Genomic DNA, 19,438 nt, shown 5'->3' with positions numbered 1-19,438 from the left:
AACAACAACAGATAAACTTCACTTGGCACTTCCCTGTACATGTAAATACTGACTTATAAGCACTAAAAAATGTGCTGTACATGTATCTAAAAGTCAATAAGATCAGGTATCAAAGAAACAGTACAAACATATTTTTTAAAAGAAAGCGACCCAAAGCTGAATAAAAGTTGTGTTGTAAGCTCTCCCACTGTATGGCACCGGAATCAGCTTGCTGTTTTATAACAATCCCTCCCAAGAAAAACTGTGGCCAACAAATACTCAGTTTACAAACACTATTACAGTATTTACACAGCCCTAAATTACTGATAAAGTAAGCAAAGACAGTGTCCAACAAAAGAATAAAAACACGTCACAGGAACTGAAGAAGAAGAGGACAATATGAAAGAGGACAATCACTCATATTAAACACTTCAGGAGCAATAACAGTGGCACAGAGATCAACTGTTTGTGGCATTTTCAGGCTGGATGATTGCTATGGTTATGTTTTGTGTTGTCTGTCTTAGCATGAAGCTGTTCAATGCTCTCCCCTTGTTGCTGTGTGACTGACAAATCATCATCTTTGCTGTTACTGTTAGGAGCAGAAAACCACTCTTCTCTCAGATGATTTTGTATACTGTCCCTGGAATTGGCATCCTTTTCTTTATTTGACGTTGGTTTATTCTTCACGGACGCTTCCCCTGTGTTTGTAGATTCCAAACTCGCTGTTGCGTTGTTGGATCGCTCCGAAGAAGCAGGATCTGTTTTCTTGACGGAAGAATGAGTACTACCGGGCCTAGTCTGCCTGCTACAGTCGCGCAACAGAGTCTCCAGGCGACGTCGTACGTCTTTCTGATCGTCCAAGGCACAGCCTATAACCATGCTCTGAAAACTTAAATCAACTGATCCCACCGCTTCCGGCAAACAGGCGTTGAGATAGGTGTGTGCCTGTTTGACCGCAGTGGAGCGAGCATGCTCCTCAGAGTAAAGCCTGCTGTGAAGCTCCTGCAGGGCGTTGTTGACCTTGTCGAGCGCCTCCACCTGCCCGTCATCGCGGACGGTGTGGACGTGGATTTGAACCGCCTCGATCCTCGCCTTGAGACGCTCCATGTTGGTCACAAGTTCTTGATAGTCCTCTGCAACAGGCACAAAAACATTTAAATAAAAAAATGGTGTGAAATAAAATTTGTTCAGGATGAAAGTCCCTTGTTTATTTAAAATGCTTGTTAGGCAAAAAAAAATAAAAATAGTCTGTTTACGGTAACATAGACCAAAAAAATAGGGTCGGTAGGTCGGGATATTTTTTTTTTTCCCCCCCCCAAAAAATCATATTTGTACGTTATTTTCCCCAAATGCCAAAAAAAGTCTAGGGTCGCGCGAAAAAAATAGGGTCGGTCGGGTTACCGTAAACAGACTTTTTTTTTGGGCCTTATTATTCTCTCAGGTGCCAGGAGACTGGTTCCACATACCTCTCACTTACTCTTTTACACATGCCGTATACATTTACTAATTTAGAGCGCTTACTTCCCTTTGTTAACGAGATTCTCTGCAACAGACATTGCCACAGTCGACAATAATGTCGACAGTTTTCACAGCTCACTGATATTATATGCAGACACAGAACACCCATGGTCACCTTTATAATGAACGAAGTAAAATGGTCAAATTACTTCGTTCATTTTGGAAGTAAAAACAATTAAAAATAAAGTCATGCTATCAGTTATCTTCTGTTTTTATCTGTTGTGTATCTTTTATTTCATGTTTTATTTTAACTTTCTGAAAGTAAAACATTGCAGGTTTTAAAAGAGTCAACTGTGTCTTCATATATATTTGTTGAAAGTGTGGCAATAGATGAAATGCTATTAACACTATTATGAGTAAGACGAAAATGTGACTTGATCTAGACAATACTACTGCTATTAGGCCAAAAACAATAATAGGTGTGGTTACGGTAACATAGCCAAAAAAAATAGGGTAGGAAGGTAGGCAATCACTTTTTTTTTTTTAAACTTTTTTTTCTAACATGTTCAAATTAAACCTACTTGACAGGCCAAAAAAAAAAAAATAGTCTGTTTACGGTAACCCGACCGACCCTATTTTTTTTGCGCGACCCTAGACTTTTTTTTGGCATTTGGGAAAAAAAAAAATAAAATAAAATCTTTTGTTTTTTTTGCAAATTAACGGTAAAAATATGGTTTTTTGGAGAGAAAAAAAAAAAAAAAAAAAACCCCGACCTACCGACCCTATTTTTTGGGCCTATGTTACCGTAAACAGACCTTTTTTTTTTTGGCCTAAGTGTCTGGCGCTTTCGCTTTCATTGCGTTTTCTGCACTATTTTTTTGACAAATGTAATAAAAAGTTATAGGGTCGGCCCCAAAAAATAGGGTAGGTCGGGTTACCGTAACCACACCTATTTTTTTTTTAGGCCTTACTATTAGTGCCATGACGACAAAAATTGGGGGATTTCCTGTAGGTGCATTTCCTGTAGACGTTTTTCCTGTATATACAGGAAATCCCCCTGGGTGGATTTCTTGTAGAAAAGTACTATATTGCTCAATCTCGAGCCAATTGCGTGACTGCCGTAAACTGATTTGAATGACCTTAGCGTATCGTTACTGACAGAAAAACATCAAATTCTACCGATGTCGCTAAGCATCAAGTGACTTTCAGCGAGGTAGGCGAAACGCTACATCCATCCAGGGGGATTCCCTGTATACAGCGAAAACACTCACAGGAAATCAACCTACAGAGAATTCCCCACAGTTGACATAGACCCCTTCTGCGCTACAAGTACAGTAGTATTAATACTATATATAATATCTCCCAATATAGACATTTCAAGTTTGAAATAGTCTGTCTGCAAGCAGTTGGGCTGTCGATACATGTACAAAACAAATAATTGAACAATCCGAAAATGTGTCATACGGAAGAACAACCGTCTTCAGAAAGCGAAAGTACAAATGACCTAAGGCCTAAAAAAAAAATAGGTGTGGTTACGGTAACCCGACCTACCCTATTTTTAGGGGCCGATCCTATAACTTTTTATTACATTTGTCACACACAAAAAAAAAAAACGAGTGCAAAAAACGCAATGAAAGCGAAAGCGCCCGAGTCACACACTTATTTCCCTGTCAAGTAGGTTTAATTTGTACACATTAGAAAAAAAAGTTAAAAAAAAAAAAAGTGATTGCCTACCTACCTACCCTAATTTTTTTGGCTATGTTACCGTAACCACACCTATTTTTTTGTTTGGCCTAAACTGGCTAAAGTGCATAAATCATGTAGGACTAGGAGTGATTGAGGAACATCCTTCTTCAGTGTGTAACGTAACATGTTCTGCATTACTGCCTATCTTTATAGATTTCCTACGCCGAAGACAACACAAGCTTACACAACTTTGAGGCGTCAAAAGATCCGACATTTACCATACTTGATCATAGAACAATAGAGAACATTCTCGATTGTGCTCACTCACCAGGAGATAAGTCAGATTTACAACAGTCATTTTTCAGCTGGTCGATTATCAGCAAAAGACTTGCTTGTTCCCCAACCATCGCCATGGCCTGCTTCCGAAACATATCCACTCTGCTCTCAACTTCATCCACGAAGGAACAGAGTGTATAAGAATCAGCTGCAATCGGGTTTTTGTTCATCTCATCGTCAGACGATGAAGCAGCCGCTGCCATGTTGATTGAATTGATCAAGTTCGGTTATTCCCCTTGTTGTTCTGGGTTGTCCTCGATTTGAAGAGACGAATGGCGGCGGTCTGACTAATTACTACGCGACCGCACGCGACCACACGCGACCTTGCACTACCTTGCGCGACCTCAAACTAAAGCATGTACATGTAATATTTTTATAGTATCTTCACAATATTATCTGACTTTATTCCAAGTTTTAAGTCAAAGAAATTAAAAATAACGGAGTTATAATGTATGTTGTATACAGGAGAAAGCGTTACGTCAGTTACCGAGCTGCATGAATGTCCAGCGCGATTCACATTTCTTTTGGCATCAGCCGTTACAAATTCAGAGCTCACAATCCAGTGGCATTAAATATTGACTTATTTTTGATTGAAGTCATTTTAGTCAAACAAACCAACTGAAGACTTTATCGTAACCGTTTATTCAGTGACGAATTGAGCTCCAAAATTAAGCATAAATAACTAATTTAGTCATTTGACCGAGGAAAATGACTGCCAACATGGTACAGAAAATGCATACGTAATATTGACAGAGGTGTCATTTTTCCCTCGAAAAAAAGTCTGCGCCGAGTTCAGTTTCCGTTTCGAGTCAGTAACCCCATGTAAACGATAGACATTCTGTAACATGATATGGCATGGCTTAGAAGAGCAAGTTCTGCAAAATTAGAGGCTTACATTGCAGTAGTAAACCGTTCCTGAATTTACAACGTTAAAGTTTATCAGTTCAGTTCAGTAGTCACGGTGTGTCAGTGTGTTTTTCACTGTATGGGGACTGGGTGATCACTTTTCTGTGTGAACCTTTGTAAATCTTTATACTAAACTGTAAAACGTTCTTTAAGTGATTAATTTTCGTTTCAGCAAAGTATTGATTTCGTAAAAGTTGTGTTGGGTTGACACTGTTGATCTTGAAATAATTTTAGGGTGAACAAAATATAGGATGACATAAACCGGATGGGATGTTTTTCGGGACCACCATTGCCCCGACACCGTTTTGTAAACAACATGGCGGATTGCCCAACCACTTCCAAGTTTAGGATGAAATAGCAACCACGACAAAGCTGTTGTTCAGGACTAATATTTATTTTTGGTGAGGTACGTTTTGGCATTACAACGTGTTTAGTCTGTTATTTCAGGTTATGGAGTAATCTGAGAATGGACGTGTTCGCATTGTAACAACAAATCGGGCTAATCCTGTTGGACTGTTAGAAAGTGTAAAGAACAATGTCACACGCTTTCCTTCTTTGCCACTTCTAAAACAAACGTGTGCAAGATTGTATGTTACACGCTTTGGAGCATGTGCAAGAACGGATTCAAACTCGAACTCGTCCCTCCAAAAGCCCCAAAATGCACACACGACTTTTATTTCTCCTGCTGTTATCGGTTCTTCTCTTTACAAATTCGTCAACGCTGAGAATACTGAAAACGGCATCCCAGACGACAGTACTGTTTCCATACGCGAATATAGCTGCCCTTGGAAAGTGGCTCGCTCAGGAGGCCTGTTAGTCTGACACTATAAGGACATAGATGACATAGTTCTCAACATAGATGACAAAGATTCCGGAATGAACAAACATTTCGCGGATGCAGACACAGAAAGAAGTCATGAAGAATGCGATGCTTCAAAAGATACAGACTGTGACGATGACTGTGACGTCATTTACTTATACCGAGACGTCATTCACAGTTGTTCGGTCACTTCCATCAAAAAGTAGATCTCTCCACAATGGCTGCTCCTGTGTTTAGGTTTGTCAAGCTTGAGTACACAAAACGTGTTTGTTCTCTCCTCTGTTGAAGCTGTGAGACATAAATGCTATTCCGACTTGGTCGTGTGACAGAGTTTTCTTCCACACTCGATTAGCTGATGTCTAACTCAGCCTGATGGCTTCGTTAGACAATCAACGTAATCTCGTGTGGAAGAAAACGTCTGTCACACGACCAAGTCGGAATAGCAGGTAATGTCACCTCAACGAAAATGCATCGTTCACTTTAGATTATATCAAACTAATGCAAGTCTTGGTAACGAAATGGCAAGATTTGAAATAAAAAAAATTAAAACAGTAAAGAGATTAAAGTAAGACTGCAGACCACAGAACCTTTTTAACCAGCTCTACTGAACTAAAACGTTCAAAAGGACCCAGTTCATGACTCGGAAGAAGAAAGGAAGTTTTATAAGATTATTTTAATGTCCTTTTACAAAATGCAAACCTTCATTAAAACATTGTTGTGAGCTTTCCGTCTGTCTTTCATTTTTGCCTTTTTCTTATTCAGTTATTGTGCTGTTCGATCGTTTTGTTAGATATTCATCGTTCGCGTGTGTGTGTGCGTGTGACTCTGTATGCATGTGTGTGTGTTTTATATATATTTATCCTACATACATGAGTGAGACCACACTCATGAGATAACAATATTGTTAAAACCACACGTGTGTATATCATGTAAATGAGGTCATGTCAAACTTGTTTGGCAGGGACCTAGTGGGCCGGAATGTATGTAGCAAGGTCTATCTTAATCCGGGATAAAAGCTTAACCCGGACTATCTATCCCCAGAATATCATCGATACTTTAGCGCAATGCTTGTGTCAAGACTACAGAAAAAATAACTAACCTGAGCTTTCCCCTCGATCTATTTTTGGCATGGGGATTTCCGCATCTCTGCGCATGATAGAATGTCAAGACGGTTCTAAATTCAGGAATCCGCGTTCAAAAGGTGACGTCACTCTGTTCTAAATTACCCATGTAGACCGTGACGTCATGAAAAGCGTGATGAAATGTTTCTTCGAACTTGGTTCCGGTCTTGTTTTCGTGCCATTGTTTTCTTCGCGTTGTTGTTTTCTTGTGCAAATTCACATTAGGTAAGGCAAAATGCGGCGCAACAAGGACATTTGTTCTAGGATTCAAGTGAAGTAAGTTGGAGGGAAAGGGAGGGGGTGGGTGGATCGCCATTTCGATTTGAAGTTCAAATTCGTTTTAAACACTGTCAGTGATCACACAAATGTCCGCGTCAAAACCGACATTTTTTTACAGTTCATTTACATCAAACACATTAAACAGGTTATTCCAGTATGTGAAAACATGGTTTCTTCGCACTTGAAGTGCGACCGTCGCCATGTTGTTTTTCCACTAACCCCGGGATAAGAGACTTATCAGCTCCAAAACGAGGGGATAATTTGACCCGGCTTACCTCGACTCATGCATTGGGATATTTTTAGCTCGAGGATAGGGTTTATCCCGGGCTAAAGTCTCTATCCTCGCTACATACATTCCGGCCCTGCTTTTCAACTGCTTATGATCCCAAAGTCACCGAGACAAACGTCATTATGGAAACCCTTTTACGCTGTGTTTCTCCTGGCAGAAATTTTAGAACTTTCACGTCACGCTACACTTTTTAGAGTGAGTGTCTTTGCTTTGACATCAAAGATTGGCAAGAGGCTTTGGTTCCAAAAGAAGTGTCTTCAATTTGGACGCCTCCACTGGCACTGCGGGACGTTTTGAGTAAAATACATGTAAGTACAGTTTGTAGGATCAACAGAATACTACATGGCTTGCTTAACACTCGTTGCTTTTTCAAATAGTGAACAGCTTGCTTTCGCTCGCAGTACACTATTTAGAAAAACAACTCGTGTGAGGCTGGTACGACACAGCAAGCCATGTAGTATTCTCTCTCTATATGTGTGTGTGTGTGTTATATAATTATGTGTGTGTATATCCAATGTTGAGCAGCCACAGTCTTGGTTCTGAAATTGTTTTTGTACTTTTTTCTTTTGCAGTCCAGTAAAGCTGCCAATATGGCGTTTTCTGGGGGTGATCCCTGGTTGTATTCACCACCTCTATCGCTATGGAAACTCGTGGAGCAGAACGTGTCACCCGAAGAACAGGAGGAAATCAGGAGCATGCTGGGCATAGATCTAGTTGAAACAACTTTGGATTTACATAATGAGGTAAAGCAGACCCAACACAGTTGATGTTGTTATTGTGATTTTTTTTTGCCTGTCTACTTCTGTCTTTTTTTCGGTATGTTTTTTATTCTTAATTTTTTAAAAGAAAAGCCTTTTCTGTGGTACATTTTTTGTTGTATTTTGCATCTGCTGCTTGTGTGAAGATTATATTTTTGTGTAGTCCAGAGGTGTTTCAACACGACTGTCTCGGTTTGACAGCATGTCGACACCTTTTTTTTCCTCACAAAAAGTTTTGAAAGTAAAATTAATGTGTACAACAGAAAATTAAAACATGGTGAAGCAGATGCTTGTACATGTATGTTTTCCCTTTGTGTATTTGTTCAAATAATTGACACCAACTGCCATTCTGAAAAAAGAACAATTGATCAATTATGAGAAACACTGAGTGAACAGCTGATCAGAGATTGAAATATATATATGTAAGGCAGTTTTCAGATTTGTTAAGTTATGTTATTATATCGCGCGCGTATCTCCAGACTCGGACTCAAGGCGCAGGGATCTATTTATGCCGTGTGAGATGGAATGTTTTACACAATACATCACGCATACACATCGACCAGCAGATCGCAGCCATTTCGGCGCATATCCTACTTTTCACGGCCTATTATTCCAAGTCACACGGGTATTTTGGTGGACATTTTTAATCTATGCCTATACAATTTTGCCAGGAAAGACCCTTTTGTCAATCATGGGATCTTTAACGTGCACACCCCAATGTAGTGTACACGAAGGGACCTCGGTTTTTCGTCTCATCCGAAAGACTAGCTCGTGAACCCACCACCTAGGTTAGGAAAGGGGGGAGAAAATTGCTAACGCCCTGACCCAGGGTCGAACTCGCAACCTCTCGCTTCCGAGCGCAAGTGCGTTACCACTCGGCCACCCAGTCCTTATAAGGCCCACCCCTTCCAGTGAAAACGGTTGGGCTCGCCCTCTCACGTCTGGCCAGACCTTCACCCCGCCATTTATCACATAGAAATAATTAACACCCTGGGTGCTCTTTAATTGTGCACAGTGGGAATTTTGGGGAAATTAATTTAATGGAAAAAAAAACCATTAGTGGCTTTTGGAGAAATTAATTCATCAAATCATTCCAACTGACATCAGTATGCAGCCAGGACGTTGATGTTTGATATGTGACCAAGCAGAAGGATGGTCTTATCCCATGTAACAGCCTGGATAGATCTGAGACGATGAACCAACAAGGCAGAGAGGACCTTTAAGGTGTCTAAATGTCATGTTGCAGTGAAACCCCCCCTTTTTAGTTCCACGAGAGGGCGAGGATGTAGCTCAGTCGGTAGAGCAGGGCGGGGATGTAGCTCAGTCGGTAGAGCAGGGCGGGGATGTAGCTCAGTCGGTAGAGCAGGGCAGGGATGTAGCTCAGTCGGTAGAGCAGGGCGAGGATGTAGCTCAGTCGGTAGAGCAGGGCGAGGATGTAGCTCAGTCGGTAGAGCAGGGCGGGGATGTAGCTCAGTCGGTAGAGCAGGGCGGGGATGTAGCTCAGTCGGTAGAGCAGGGCGGGGATGTAGCTCAGTCGGTAGAGCAGGGCAGGGATGTAGCTCAGTCGGTAGAGCAGGGCGGGGATGTAGCTCAGTCGGTAGCGCGCTGGATTTGTATCCAGTTGGCCGCTGTCAGAGTGAGTTCGTCCCCACGTTCGGCGAGAGATTTATTTCTCAGAGTCAACTTTGTGTGCAAAACTCTCCTCGGTGTCCGAACACTCCCCGTGTGTACACGCAAGCACAAGACCAAGGGCGCACGAAAAAGATCCTGTAATCCATGTCAGAGTTCGGTGGGTTATCGAAACACGAACATACCCAGCATGCTTCCTCCGAAAACGGCGTATGGCTGCCTAAATGGCGGGGTAAAAACACGGTCATACACATAAAATTCCACTCGTGCAAAAAACACGAGTGTACGTGGGAGCTTCAGCCCACGAACGCAGAAGAAGAAGAAGTTCCACTTATTTTAGACACCCCCCCCCCTTTAAGACTGGGTTTTTTCAGATTTTCTTTTCATAACTTCTGTAAATTTACCCCCATTTCAAGATCTCCTCCGTTTTAAAGGTCCTTGTCTACATGTTAAAGGTCCTTGTCTACATGTTAAAGGTCCTTGTCTACATGTTAAAGGTCCTTGTCTACATGTTAAAGGTCCTTGTCTACATGTTAAAGGTCCTTGTCTACATTGTTATACCGAAATCGCCATTTGACCATTAAAATGCAGAGTCTATTATCTACAAATATCGATCAGGAAAGACGAAGCCAGTGTAGCCGTTTGAAAATTCATTGTAGCATTCCAGCGTAAGTTCTCATAGTAGGATATCCTTATTTGGAAAATGCCAAGCGCAAAACTCCTCTCAAATCCCGTGCATTTCGTGCGTTTAAAAAAAAAGCGTGGACAGCGCTCCAGTGTCAAACGTGTGCTGCACTTGTTTGGGCGTGGCTAGAAGCATAGTGACATGAATTCGATAGGTCAGTATTTTTAGGCAAAGCACATGTTCTCAGCAAACAGAAAACAAAATATTGGAAGCGTGAGTCACGCTACCCAAAAATAACATCTTTTTTTACATTTTATATTTTTTTCCATAACTTTTTTCCCCATGTCTGACATAACTTTTTAGCGAAATCTAACCATAAGATTATTGAAAAAAAGCAAAAATGTAGACGGCCACTTTTAAGACCTGATTTTGTTGGATTTTCGGAGGTTTTAAAGGAGGGTTCCACTGTATTTCAATGTTGCTTTAACCAAGGTGGAGATGCTGCTGGAGATCTGGCGAGATTACCAGGATGAAACGGAGAGTGAGAGTCGGAGCACACCAAAACTGGCAGAACCTCCTCATGTTCGAGACAGGCTGGTTCAGGAAATATGTTTCCTGGCTGAGAATGTGCGTGACAAATCCACGAGGAAAGGAATGTAAGTAAAGATATTGACCCTTTCCCTCCCCTCACCTTTTGCTTTAAAGTACTCAATTGATTAAGTCACACACTTAAATATGCTTGATGTACTTTTTTTTTCATCTCTTCTCCATTACTTTAAATCACAGAAGACTGTTTTCTTCCCTAGTGTGGTACATGTATTGTGTTCTCTTTAAAACATTACAAACTTACATGACTGCAGGGGATCTTTATTTTACTTTGAAAAGAATATGCCTGTATTTATTCTAATTCCAGTCATTTGTTTTTCCTCAGGAATCCTGAAGCATTATTTTCAAGACACAATTCACAAATTCTAGATTATGCTGAAGAATCAAAAAGTGAGTAATTAGTGAGCAATTTGAATTTTTTTTATATAGTTTTTTTCTTCTGGCAGAACAGGTAAGGGCTATTCTTTTTGTTTTATTCAAACTTTTAAATCATCACCTATATGACATGTTGGTTTAAAACTTTCTTTTGCCTTGGGTTTAAGTTACACACTGGATGCTGTTAGCAAAATTCTGAATTGAACATTGAAAATTGAATTTATTTTTAAGAACTATAGCTCAATGCTTGAATTAAAAAACAAATGAGTGCATGTGAGTTTGTGAGTTTCTGTGAGCGCGTGTGTGTGTGTGTGTGTGTGTGTGTGTGTGTGTGTGTGTGTGTGTGTGTGTGTGTGTGTGTGTGTGTGTGTGTGCGTGTGTGTGCTCTCTGTAATTTTAATGATGTTTATACCTAAACAAAAAGTCCTCTTGTAAGTAAAAAAAACAAGAAAGAAAAAAGAAAAGAAGTAATCTGAGCATAAAAGGTAAAATTTAAATGAAACTCTGTTTTAAGCTTAAAAGTGATACAGTACCTACCAAAAAGCGTCTTAATTGCATTTAACATATGTTTGTTTGACGCAGGGAGCGGCTCATCGCTGGGTATGGCTCGCCCTCAGTCGGCCATGTCAAGTGACGGGAGAGAGACACCTCTCAGTCCCTCCAATGAAGCCAGCAGGTCAGTGGAATACAAGGTTGTCGTCACCAAGACTGAGACTGGTCTCAAAAACCGGGAAATCTTTAGATGATGCAGTTGTTTTTTATTTCAAACCCTCGAAGTATTCTCCCTTAGCGGCTACACACAGTTTAAGTCGTTGGACCCAGTCAAGAAATGACCGTTTGAAGTCGTTTTTTGGCACCTGGTTCACACACTGGAAAACAACCGATCCGAGGGCTGATCGACTGTCAAATCGACGCCCAGCCAATTGTCTTTTCAGATGAGGAAACAAAAAAAAGTCACAGGGTGCAAGATCAGGAGAGTAGGGAGGATGTGGCAAAGTTTCAAAGTTTTCTTCCTCCAGGTACTCTTTCACCACCTTGGATTTGTGAGCAGGTGCGTTATGAAGTAATTTGATCCCTTTCAATCCTGTAGTTGGTCTGGCTCTCTTGTAGTAACGAACGATGCCAGCAAGAACTTTTTCCTTGTAGTACACCCCAGTGATGCTTCTGCCTTTTTCGCGTGGTTTTTGAAAAATGACGTCCTTTGTGTTATAAAATATTGTGTATAAAACCTTCTTGACGGAGCGACTTTTTCGCACTATCCGAGGGGCATTGGCACCTTTTTTTATCCATGCTTTGTTTTGAGCTTTTCTTTTTGGCTCAAAGAAGTACACCCAAGTTTCGTCTCCAGTCACGATCTCATCCAAGCGTTTTTGATCACATCCGTCGTATATCTTGAGTAGCCGTTGGGCAAACGTAACCCTACACCTCTTGTTCTCTTCAGTGAAGAAATGTGGTACCCATCGCGCGCACACCTTTGTGTATCCAAGTTTGTGTTTTAAAATTCTCAAGACAGACGACGACGAAATGTCCAGTGTTTCGGCGATAAAATGACTGCTCACTCGGGGATCTTCATCAACTAACCGTTGCACATGGGACACCATTTTATTGTCGGTTACAGGTGGTTTCTTCACTTTTCCCCTTGCATCTTCCGCAGACGTTTTCCCTGTTGAGACATGCTTTGCCCACCGAAAAACTGTCGCGCGAGATGGTGCTGTGCCTTGGCTTACAGTTCTCAGCTCTTCAAGTATGTCACCGGCCGTTTTACCAAGTACCATTCTTATTTTGATGTAGGATCGAAAATCCTTCTCTGAAAATGTGCTTTTTGCCGCCATTTTTTAGGCCAGTGTCTCTCGCTTACATGACTAAATACACTGTATCTTTACAAAAACACAACGGATCACAAAGAAATTATCCACAATAATACGTCATGTACCAATCTTGATAATGACATCATTTGTTATAAATGTCGTCATTTGATTCTGTGCAAAAAGGACCAGTCTCAGTTTTGGTGACGACAACCTTGTACTGTGAAACCTCTCTTTTAAAACCCTCCAGTACAAAGTAAAAGACTCCGTCTACCTCATTTTCTCAGATGATTTCTTCATAGAGTCACAGTGTTTCTGCACTTTTCCCTGTAGGATGGTCTTGGAAAGTCCACCTGTTGTAAATATGTCCACGGATCCCCTAAACACAAGGACTTGGATGCAATCTTCTTGTTACCAAAGCTCTATATCTTCTTCTTCTTCTTCTTCTTCTTCTTCTTCAATCATGGGCTGAAACTCCCACGTTCACTCATGTTTTTACACGAGTCGATTTTTACGTGTATGATCGTTTTTACCCCACCATTCAGGGAGCATTCGTCGATTTCGGGGGAAGCATGCTGTGTATTTTCGTGTTTCTATAACCCACCAAACTCTGACATGCGTTACAGGATCTTTTCCGTGCGCACTTGGTCCTCCGCTTGTGTGTAGACACAAAGGGGGATAAGGCACTAGCAGGTCTGCACATAAGCCGACCTGGAGGATAGGAACAATCTCCACCCTTAGCCCACCAGGTGGCCGCGGCCGGGATTTGAACTCACGACCTTCTGATTAGGAGGCCGATGTCAAAGCTCTACATATTTGTTTTAACCGGATTTGAACATTCATAATTGCTCAGAATGGCTGTTTTGCTGAATATAAGGGTAATTATTATTAGTGTACTTCGTAAACTGATTAATTCAATCAGATTTTTGACTCACATGCGAAGCAAAAGTGAGTCTATGTACTCACCCGAGTCGTCCGTCCGTCCGTCCGGAAAACTTTAACGTTGGATATTTCTTGGACACTATTCAGTCTATCAGTACCAAATTTGGCAAGATGGTGTATGATGACAAGGCCCCAAAAAACATACATAGCATCTTGACCTTGCTTCAAGGTCAAGGTCGCAGGGGCCATAAATGTTGTCTAAAAAACAGCTATTTTTCACATTTTTCACATTTTCTCTGAAGTTTTTGAGATTGAATACCTCACCTATATATGATATATAGGGCAAAGTAAGCCCCATCTTTTGATACCAGTTTGGTTTACCTTGCTTCAAGGTCAAGGTCACAGGAGCTCTTCAAAGTTGGATTGTATACATATTTTGAAGTGACCTTGACCCTGAACTATGGAAGATAACTGTTTCAAACTTAAAAATTATGTGGGGCACATGTTATGCTTTCATCATAAGACACATTTGGTCACATATGATCAAGGTCAAGGTCACTTTGACCCTTATGAAATGTGACCAAAATAAGGTAGTGAACCACTAAAAGTGACCATATCTCATGGTAGAAAGAGCCAATAAGCACCATTGTACTTCCTATGTCTTGAATTAACAGCTTTGTGTTGCATGACCTTGGATGACCTTGACCTTGGGTCAAGGTCACATGTATTTTGGTAGGAAAAATGTGTAAAGCAGTTCTTAGTGAAGGTCAAGGTCATGTAAAGGTCAAGGTCAAGCATGTGAGTCGTATGGGCTTTGCCCTTCTTGTTAGTTTCTCGTCTTGAATGTGTCATAATTGTTGCTTCCAGACGAGCTGATCTGTCTTGCACAATCCACGAGGACGTGACTTCTGCCAACCAGAAGCTGAACTACGTGCACTTTGGTGAGGTCTGCATCAGACTCAGGTGACCATGGCTTCTTCTTCTGATCTTTGTTTCGCAAGTGATCTTGGGGCCTTTTTTTTCTTCGATACTATCCCTTTAACATGGTTGGGGGAAACAATTCATTTTTGCCTGGGTCATGATCTCAAAGAAATTTTGGCTGCCATTGTGTCGCAAAAACACCCTCAATGTTTCAGAATCTATTTTTCATACAGGCTTATCTTTTGTTCTCTACGGCATAAGACCTTTGCTGTGATCGACTCTGAAGTTTTAATATGTGTATGCACACAAGATTGTCCACACGCTGACAGGAAATCCATGCTGAAGTTGATGTTCAATTATTAATTCTATGCTTGATCAATGCATTGAATCTGTGATCCAAAAGAAGAATGGTTAATTATTGGGATATTTAACAAGAGATTAAGAATTGAAATGTTCGAATAACAAACCATTCTTGTTGTTTGATTCTGGATTTTTGGATCGTTTGCAGTCTATCTGTTTTTTTACATTTAGTCAAGTTTTGACTAAATGTTTTAACATAGAGGGGGAATCGAGACGAGGGTCGTGGTGTATGTGTGTCTGTGTGTGTGTGTGTCTGTCTGTCTGTGTGTGTAGAGCGATTCAGAGTAAACTACTGGACCGATCTTTATGAAATTTTACATGAGAGTTCCTGGGTATGATATCCTCAGACGTTTTTTTCATTTTTTGGATAAATGTCTTTGATGACGTCATATCCGGCTTTTTGTAAAAGTTGAGGCGGCACTGTCACACCCTCATTTTTTAATCAAATTGATTGAAATTTTGGCCAAGCAATCTTCGACAAAGGCTGGACTTTGGTATTGCATTTCAGCTTGGAGGCTTAAAAATTAATCAATGACTTTGGTAATTAAAAATCTGAAAATTGTAATTAAAATTAATTTTGTATTAAACGATCCAAAATTACGTTCATCTTATTTTTCATCATTTTCTGATTCCAAAAACATATAAATATGTTATATTCAGATTAAAAACAAGCTCTGAAAATTAAAAAATATAAAAATTATGATTAGAATTAAATTTTCTAAATCGATTTAAAAACATTTTCATCTTATTCCTTGTCGGTTCCTGATTCCAAATACATATAGATATGATATGTTTGGATTAAAAACACGCTCAGAAAGTTAAAACGAAGAGAGATACAGAAAAGCGTGCTATGCAGCACAGCACAACCACTACCGCGCTAAACAGACTCGTTAATTTCAGTGCCTTTTGCACGAGCGGCGGACTACGGTCATTATGAAAAAATGCGTTCAGTTTAATTCTGTGAGTTCCACAGCTTGACTAAATGTAGTAATTTCGCCTTACGCGACTTGTTTAATGAATCGGTAGACTAGGTTTTGACCAGATGTGTGCAAACCCCTGAGCAATAGTATCGTCACAGTAATATCAAGAAGACTACATGTAGGCGGATTTTATTCTCTCCCCCAGAGAAACCCTGACAAAGGAGATGGAGCAACTGGAGGCGGACGTGCTATTTCTGCACGGTTGTCTTGACAACGCTGCAGACATTCGCAGCCACGCTGGCTCACCTGCTCTAACACGAGAACCAACCATTGCTGGTCAGTTAGGCAGACTCTGTGTGTGTTTGAGCGTGTGTTTGTGCGTGATTGCGTGCGTGCGTGTGTTTGTGCATGCGTGTGTTTGTGTGCGTGGTTGTTAGGGGTGACTGAAATCTCTTCTAACAGGTACATGTGCATTGCCACTCAGTGACAGGACAAACGTACATACACACACACACACACACACGCACACTACATCACACACACACCACATCACACACACACACACCACATCACACACACACCACATCACACACACACCACATCACACACACCACATCACACACACACCACATCACACACACACACACCACATCACACACACACCACATCACACACACACACACCACATCACACACACACACCACATCACACACACACACCACATCACACATACACCACATCACACACACACCACATCACACTCACACACACACACACCACATCACACACACACCACATCACACACACCCACTCACACACACACACCCCCACTCACACACACACACTCTCTCTCTCTCCCTCCCACCCTCTCTCTCTCTCTCTCCCCCCCTCTCTCTCTCTCTCCCTCTCTCAACTCTCTCTTTCTCTCTCTCTCTCTCTCTCTCTCTCTCTCTCTCTCTCTCTCTCTCTCTCTTTCTCTCTCTCTCTTTCTCTCTCTCTCTCTCTCTCTTCCCCATGGGCAAGGGCTGGATGTAAAAAAGCACCTGTTTGCTTATGCCACTACCCTCGTAAATAAAGAATTTGTCATTGTCAATTTGTCATTGTCTCTCTCTCGCCTTTCACCAGACTTCAAAAGAACAAAATAAAACCAAAAAAAACCTTCGCCTCTCTTGCAGAGTTGCGTGAAGAACGTTCACTGCTGGAGAAAGAGTTGTTGTCAAGGGAGACGGCTCCTGCCACCCCCACCGTCAACAAACCTATCTTTACCCCCACCTCCACCACGGTTGGCAAGTGAGTACAATGGATTACCTCCCTTTTTAGACCTCAACCAATCTGAGAAAATTCTGTCTTAAAAAGGAGGGAGTCTTAAAATGGGGGGGGGGGGGGGGGTGGTCTCATTGTCTCCCAGGTATGGATATATCCGTACCCACTCATATGGCTCTATCTGCCCTGGTACGGATATATCCGTTAGTGACACACAGTCACTTCAGTCGCTTACTGTAACAACGATTTAACGCCTGCATTCCAGCGTGTTTCTACACAGTTCCTACACAGTTACTACAATTCTGAATGACCTGCTGCAGCACAGCTCAGGTCTTGACTAAAAAAAACTTGGTCAACATAGATGGGGTAGAAAAATTAGTGTTAAAAGGGGGGGTCCCACTGTAGCAGATGCAATCTGCTGTGTTGCAGTGTACTGTAATCCTGTCAAGGCAGCCAGCCCTGCTCCCAATTGTCTAAAAGCAAAGTCAGTCTGGTGCAGCATGAAATATGTTTATTTAGGAGAGAAGAGGATCTGTTTACACGTGTGCATCTTCTGGAAGCTAATAGTTTGGATATATGTATATGAATGGAAAAGCAAGGAGTTGTGGAAGTTTGTTTTATCCCAGCAAAGCTGGAGGTATACCACGGACGCTATGCTGACTTCGACTAGAAAAATGTTCATGCCGATAATACATGATAAAGAAGGATTCTTAGTGACCTAACTGGGGCTACAGTTGGGGATGAAAGTTCACCAACAATTTGGGAACATCCTGACTTAAATACAGTGGGTGTCGACCACCTCTTTGATTATTGATTCTACGCCAACCAGGGCCGCCTTGTTAAGGTGGAAATTGCGAGACTACATCAATATGCTCGCGCAAGTAGACGTCGTCAAGATGTTTTGATGTCAATGACCTCTCTGGGGCCTTTCTCTTGTGTGCGTGGCGAGTGTGTGTTTGCAAGTTTGTGTGCACATGTGTTTGTGTGTGTGTGTGCGTGCCACTGTGTGTGTGTTAGAGAGAGACAGAGAAAAGAATGAGATAGTGTGTTAGTGTGTGAACAGAGGCTGTGAACGTGTGTGTGTTTGTATACACTTGTATGTATGTGTGTGTGTGTTCATGTGTGTGTGAGAGAGAGAGAGAGAGAGAGAGAGAGAGAGAGAGAGAGAGAGAGAGAGAGAGAGAGAGAGAGAGAGAGAGAGAGAGAGGGGGAGAGAGAGAGAGAGAGAGAGAGAGAGAGGGGGAGAGGGAGAGAGAGAGAGAGAGAGGGGGGGGGAGAGGGAGAGAGAGGGAGAGAGAGCGAGAGGGGGGAGAGGGGGAGAGATGGGGAGAGAGGGAGGGAGGGAGGGAGGGAGGGAGAGAGAGAGAGATAGAGAGAGAGAGGGGGGAGAGGGAGAGAGAGAGAGGGGGGGGGAGAGGGAGAGAGAGAGAGAGAGAGGCGATTTGTCCTTCGCTGGGGGTATGCAGTGCCTTGGCCTTGCACTTTTACTTGATTGATTGTTTGTTGGATTGATTGTTATCTTGACATGGAGCTACACATTTTGTGTGTGTGTCTATTTCTAACAGGAAAATGCCAAGCTTGGGTCCTATCAACTCCAGGCTACGTCCAGCCCAGCGCCCCACTAGCGGAGAATCACACAAGTCCACACCACTCAGGGCCACACATTACATTGCCCCCTCAGTGGCCTCCCCTGACTCTGCATCCGTCTCTTCAGACAAGCCGGTGTCTTCCACTGATCAGACGGTTACCTCCCCTGAGGGTGCGCTTTCCTCCTTTGGTGATACTGCTCCTACCCCCCCTTACGGGGATAACTTTGAATCCAGCAACAATGCAAACAGGAGATTCATCTCCGATAATTACGACATGGACAGTTTGAGTATTACCTCTCCACCCAGTTCTGTGACTCGGCCAAACCCGACAGAAAGACACAGCTACAGAGGCACAGAGGGTGATATGATCAGACGCAGAGATGGGTCGAGGAATCGTCGTCGGAATATGAGCCCAGCACAAGTCAAGGTCGTGCCGGTGGGAAGCATTTTGGATCCGCAAGCCGACTCGGAAAGCGGGCGATCTTTCCTCCCCACCCCTCCACCTGGTGAAAAACCACAGTTACCCCGGCCAGGCTCGGCCGACAGGTTTCGTAAAATGGTGATGCAGTACAGAGAGGCGACATAAATCTCTGGTTCTGTTTTCGGCATGCTGTGCGTTTACCATAGCCTAATGAACACATTTCAGAAATAACTCTCTCAGGGTTGTATGGGTATGAAAGAGTGAGTGCCGTTGCTTTTAGTGAGACAAACAATCCACACATGCTCCCCTCGTGATATTGAAGGCCAATCACTAGCGAGGGGGTGTGTTTGAAACACTGGAGCATTGATGTGGTTTGTTGTCTCACTAAAAGCAACTCATACAAACCTGAC

General features: G+C 42.1%; 2 protein-coding genes across 3 annotated transcripts in view; one reads left to right on the top strand and one right to left on the bottom strand.

The window, feature by feature from the left end:
* The window catches only part of LOC138966111 (BAG family molecular chaperone regulator 2-like), a 6,909-nt gene extending 3,205 nt beyond the window's left edge, over positions 1-3,704 (bottom strand). The window contains exons 1-2 of the mRNA XM_070338194.1: positions 3,452-3,704; positions 1-1,112 (exon numbers count right to left, since the gene is read on the bottom strand). The exon at positions 1-1,112 is cut by the window's left edge and continues 3,205 nt beyond it. Of these exons, the coding sequence (XP_070194295.1) occupies positions 457-1,112; positions 3,452-3,662 (867 nt within the window). The 5' untranslated portion in view covers positions 3,663-3,704 and the 3' untranslated portion in view covers positions 1-456. The remainder of the gene's footprint in view (positions 1,113-3,451) is intronic.
* A 939-nt stretch (positions 3,705-4,643) lies between these two features.
* Positions 4,644-19,237, top strand: LOC138966110 (coiled-coil domain-containing protein 24-like). Of its 2 annotated transcripts, none has more exons than XM_070338193.1 (9): positions 4,644-4,771; positions 7,447-7,617; positions 10,379-10,542; positions 10,818-10,882; positions 11,450-11,543; positions 14,422-14,517; positions 15,961-16,091; positions 16,931-17,045; positions 18,584-19,237. In XM_070338193.1, exons 2-9 carry the CDS (start codon positions 7,465-7,467, stop codon positions 19,191-19,193), a joined length of 1,428 nt encoding a protein of 475 aa, XP_070194294.1. In that variant the 5' UTR covers positions 4,644-4,771; positions 7,447-7,464; the 3' UTR covers positions 19,194-19,237. The 2 variants fall into 2 exon arrangements, with proteins under 2 accessions (XP_070194294.1, XP_070194293.1); XM_070338192.1 differs by having other exon boundaries at positions 4,666-4,766.
* The last annotated feature ends 201 nt before the right edge of the window (positions 19,238-19,438 follow it).

The sequence above is a fragment of the Littorina saxatilis genome, linkage group LG5 (genome assembly GCF_037325665.1).
Source record: "Littorina saxatilis isolate snail1 linkage group LG5, US_GU_Lsax_2.0, whole genome shotgun sequence".
Classification (NCBI taxonomy): domain Eukaryota; kingdom Metazoa; phylum Mollusca; class Gastropoda; order Littorinimorpha; family Littorinidae; genus Littorina; species Littorina saxatilis.
This window is presented reverse-complemented; position numbering and strand designations above follow the sequence as displayed.

What these genes read in the sequence shown, in the direction of transcription:
- LOC138966110 (XM_070338193.1), top strand. Translation starts at nt 7,465, where the DNA reads ATGGCGTTTTCTGGGGGTGATCCCTGGTTGTATTCACCACCTCTATCG. An exon ending in TTATGCTGAAGAATCAAAAA is followed by an intron (nt 10,883 to 11,449) that starts GTGAGTAATTAG and finishes TGTTTGACGCAG; the next exon opens with GGAGCGGCTCATCGCTGGGT. An exon ending in CCCTCCAATGAAGCCAGCAG is followed by an intron (nt 11,544 to 14,421) that starts GTCAGTGGAATA and finishes TGTTGCTTCCAG; the next exon opens with ACGAGCTGATCTGTCTTGCA.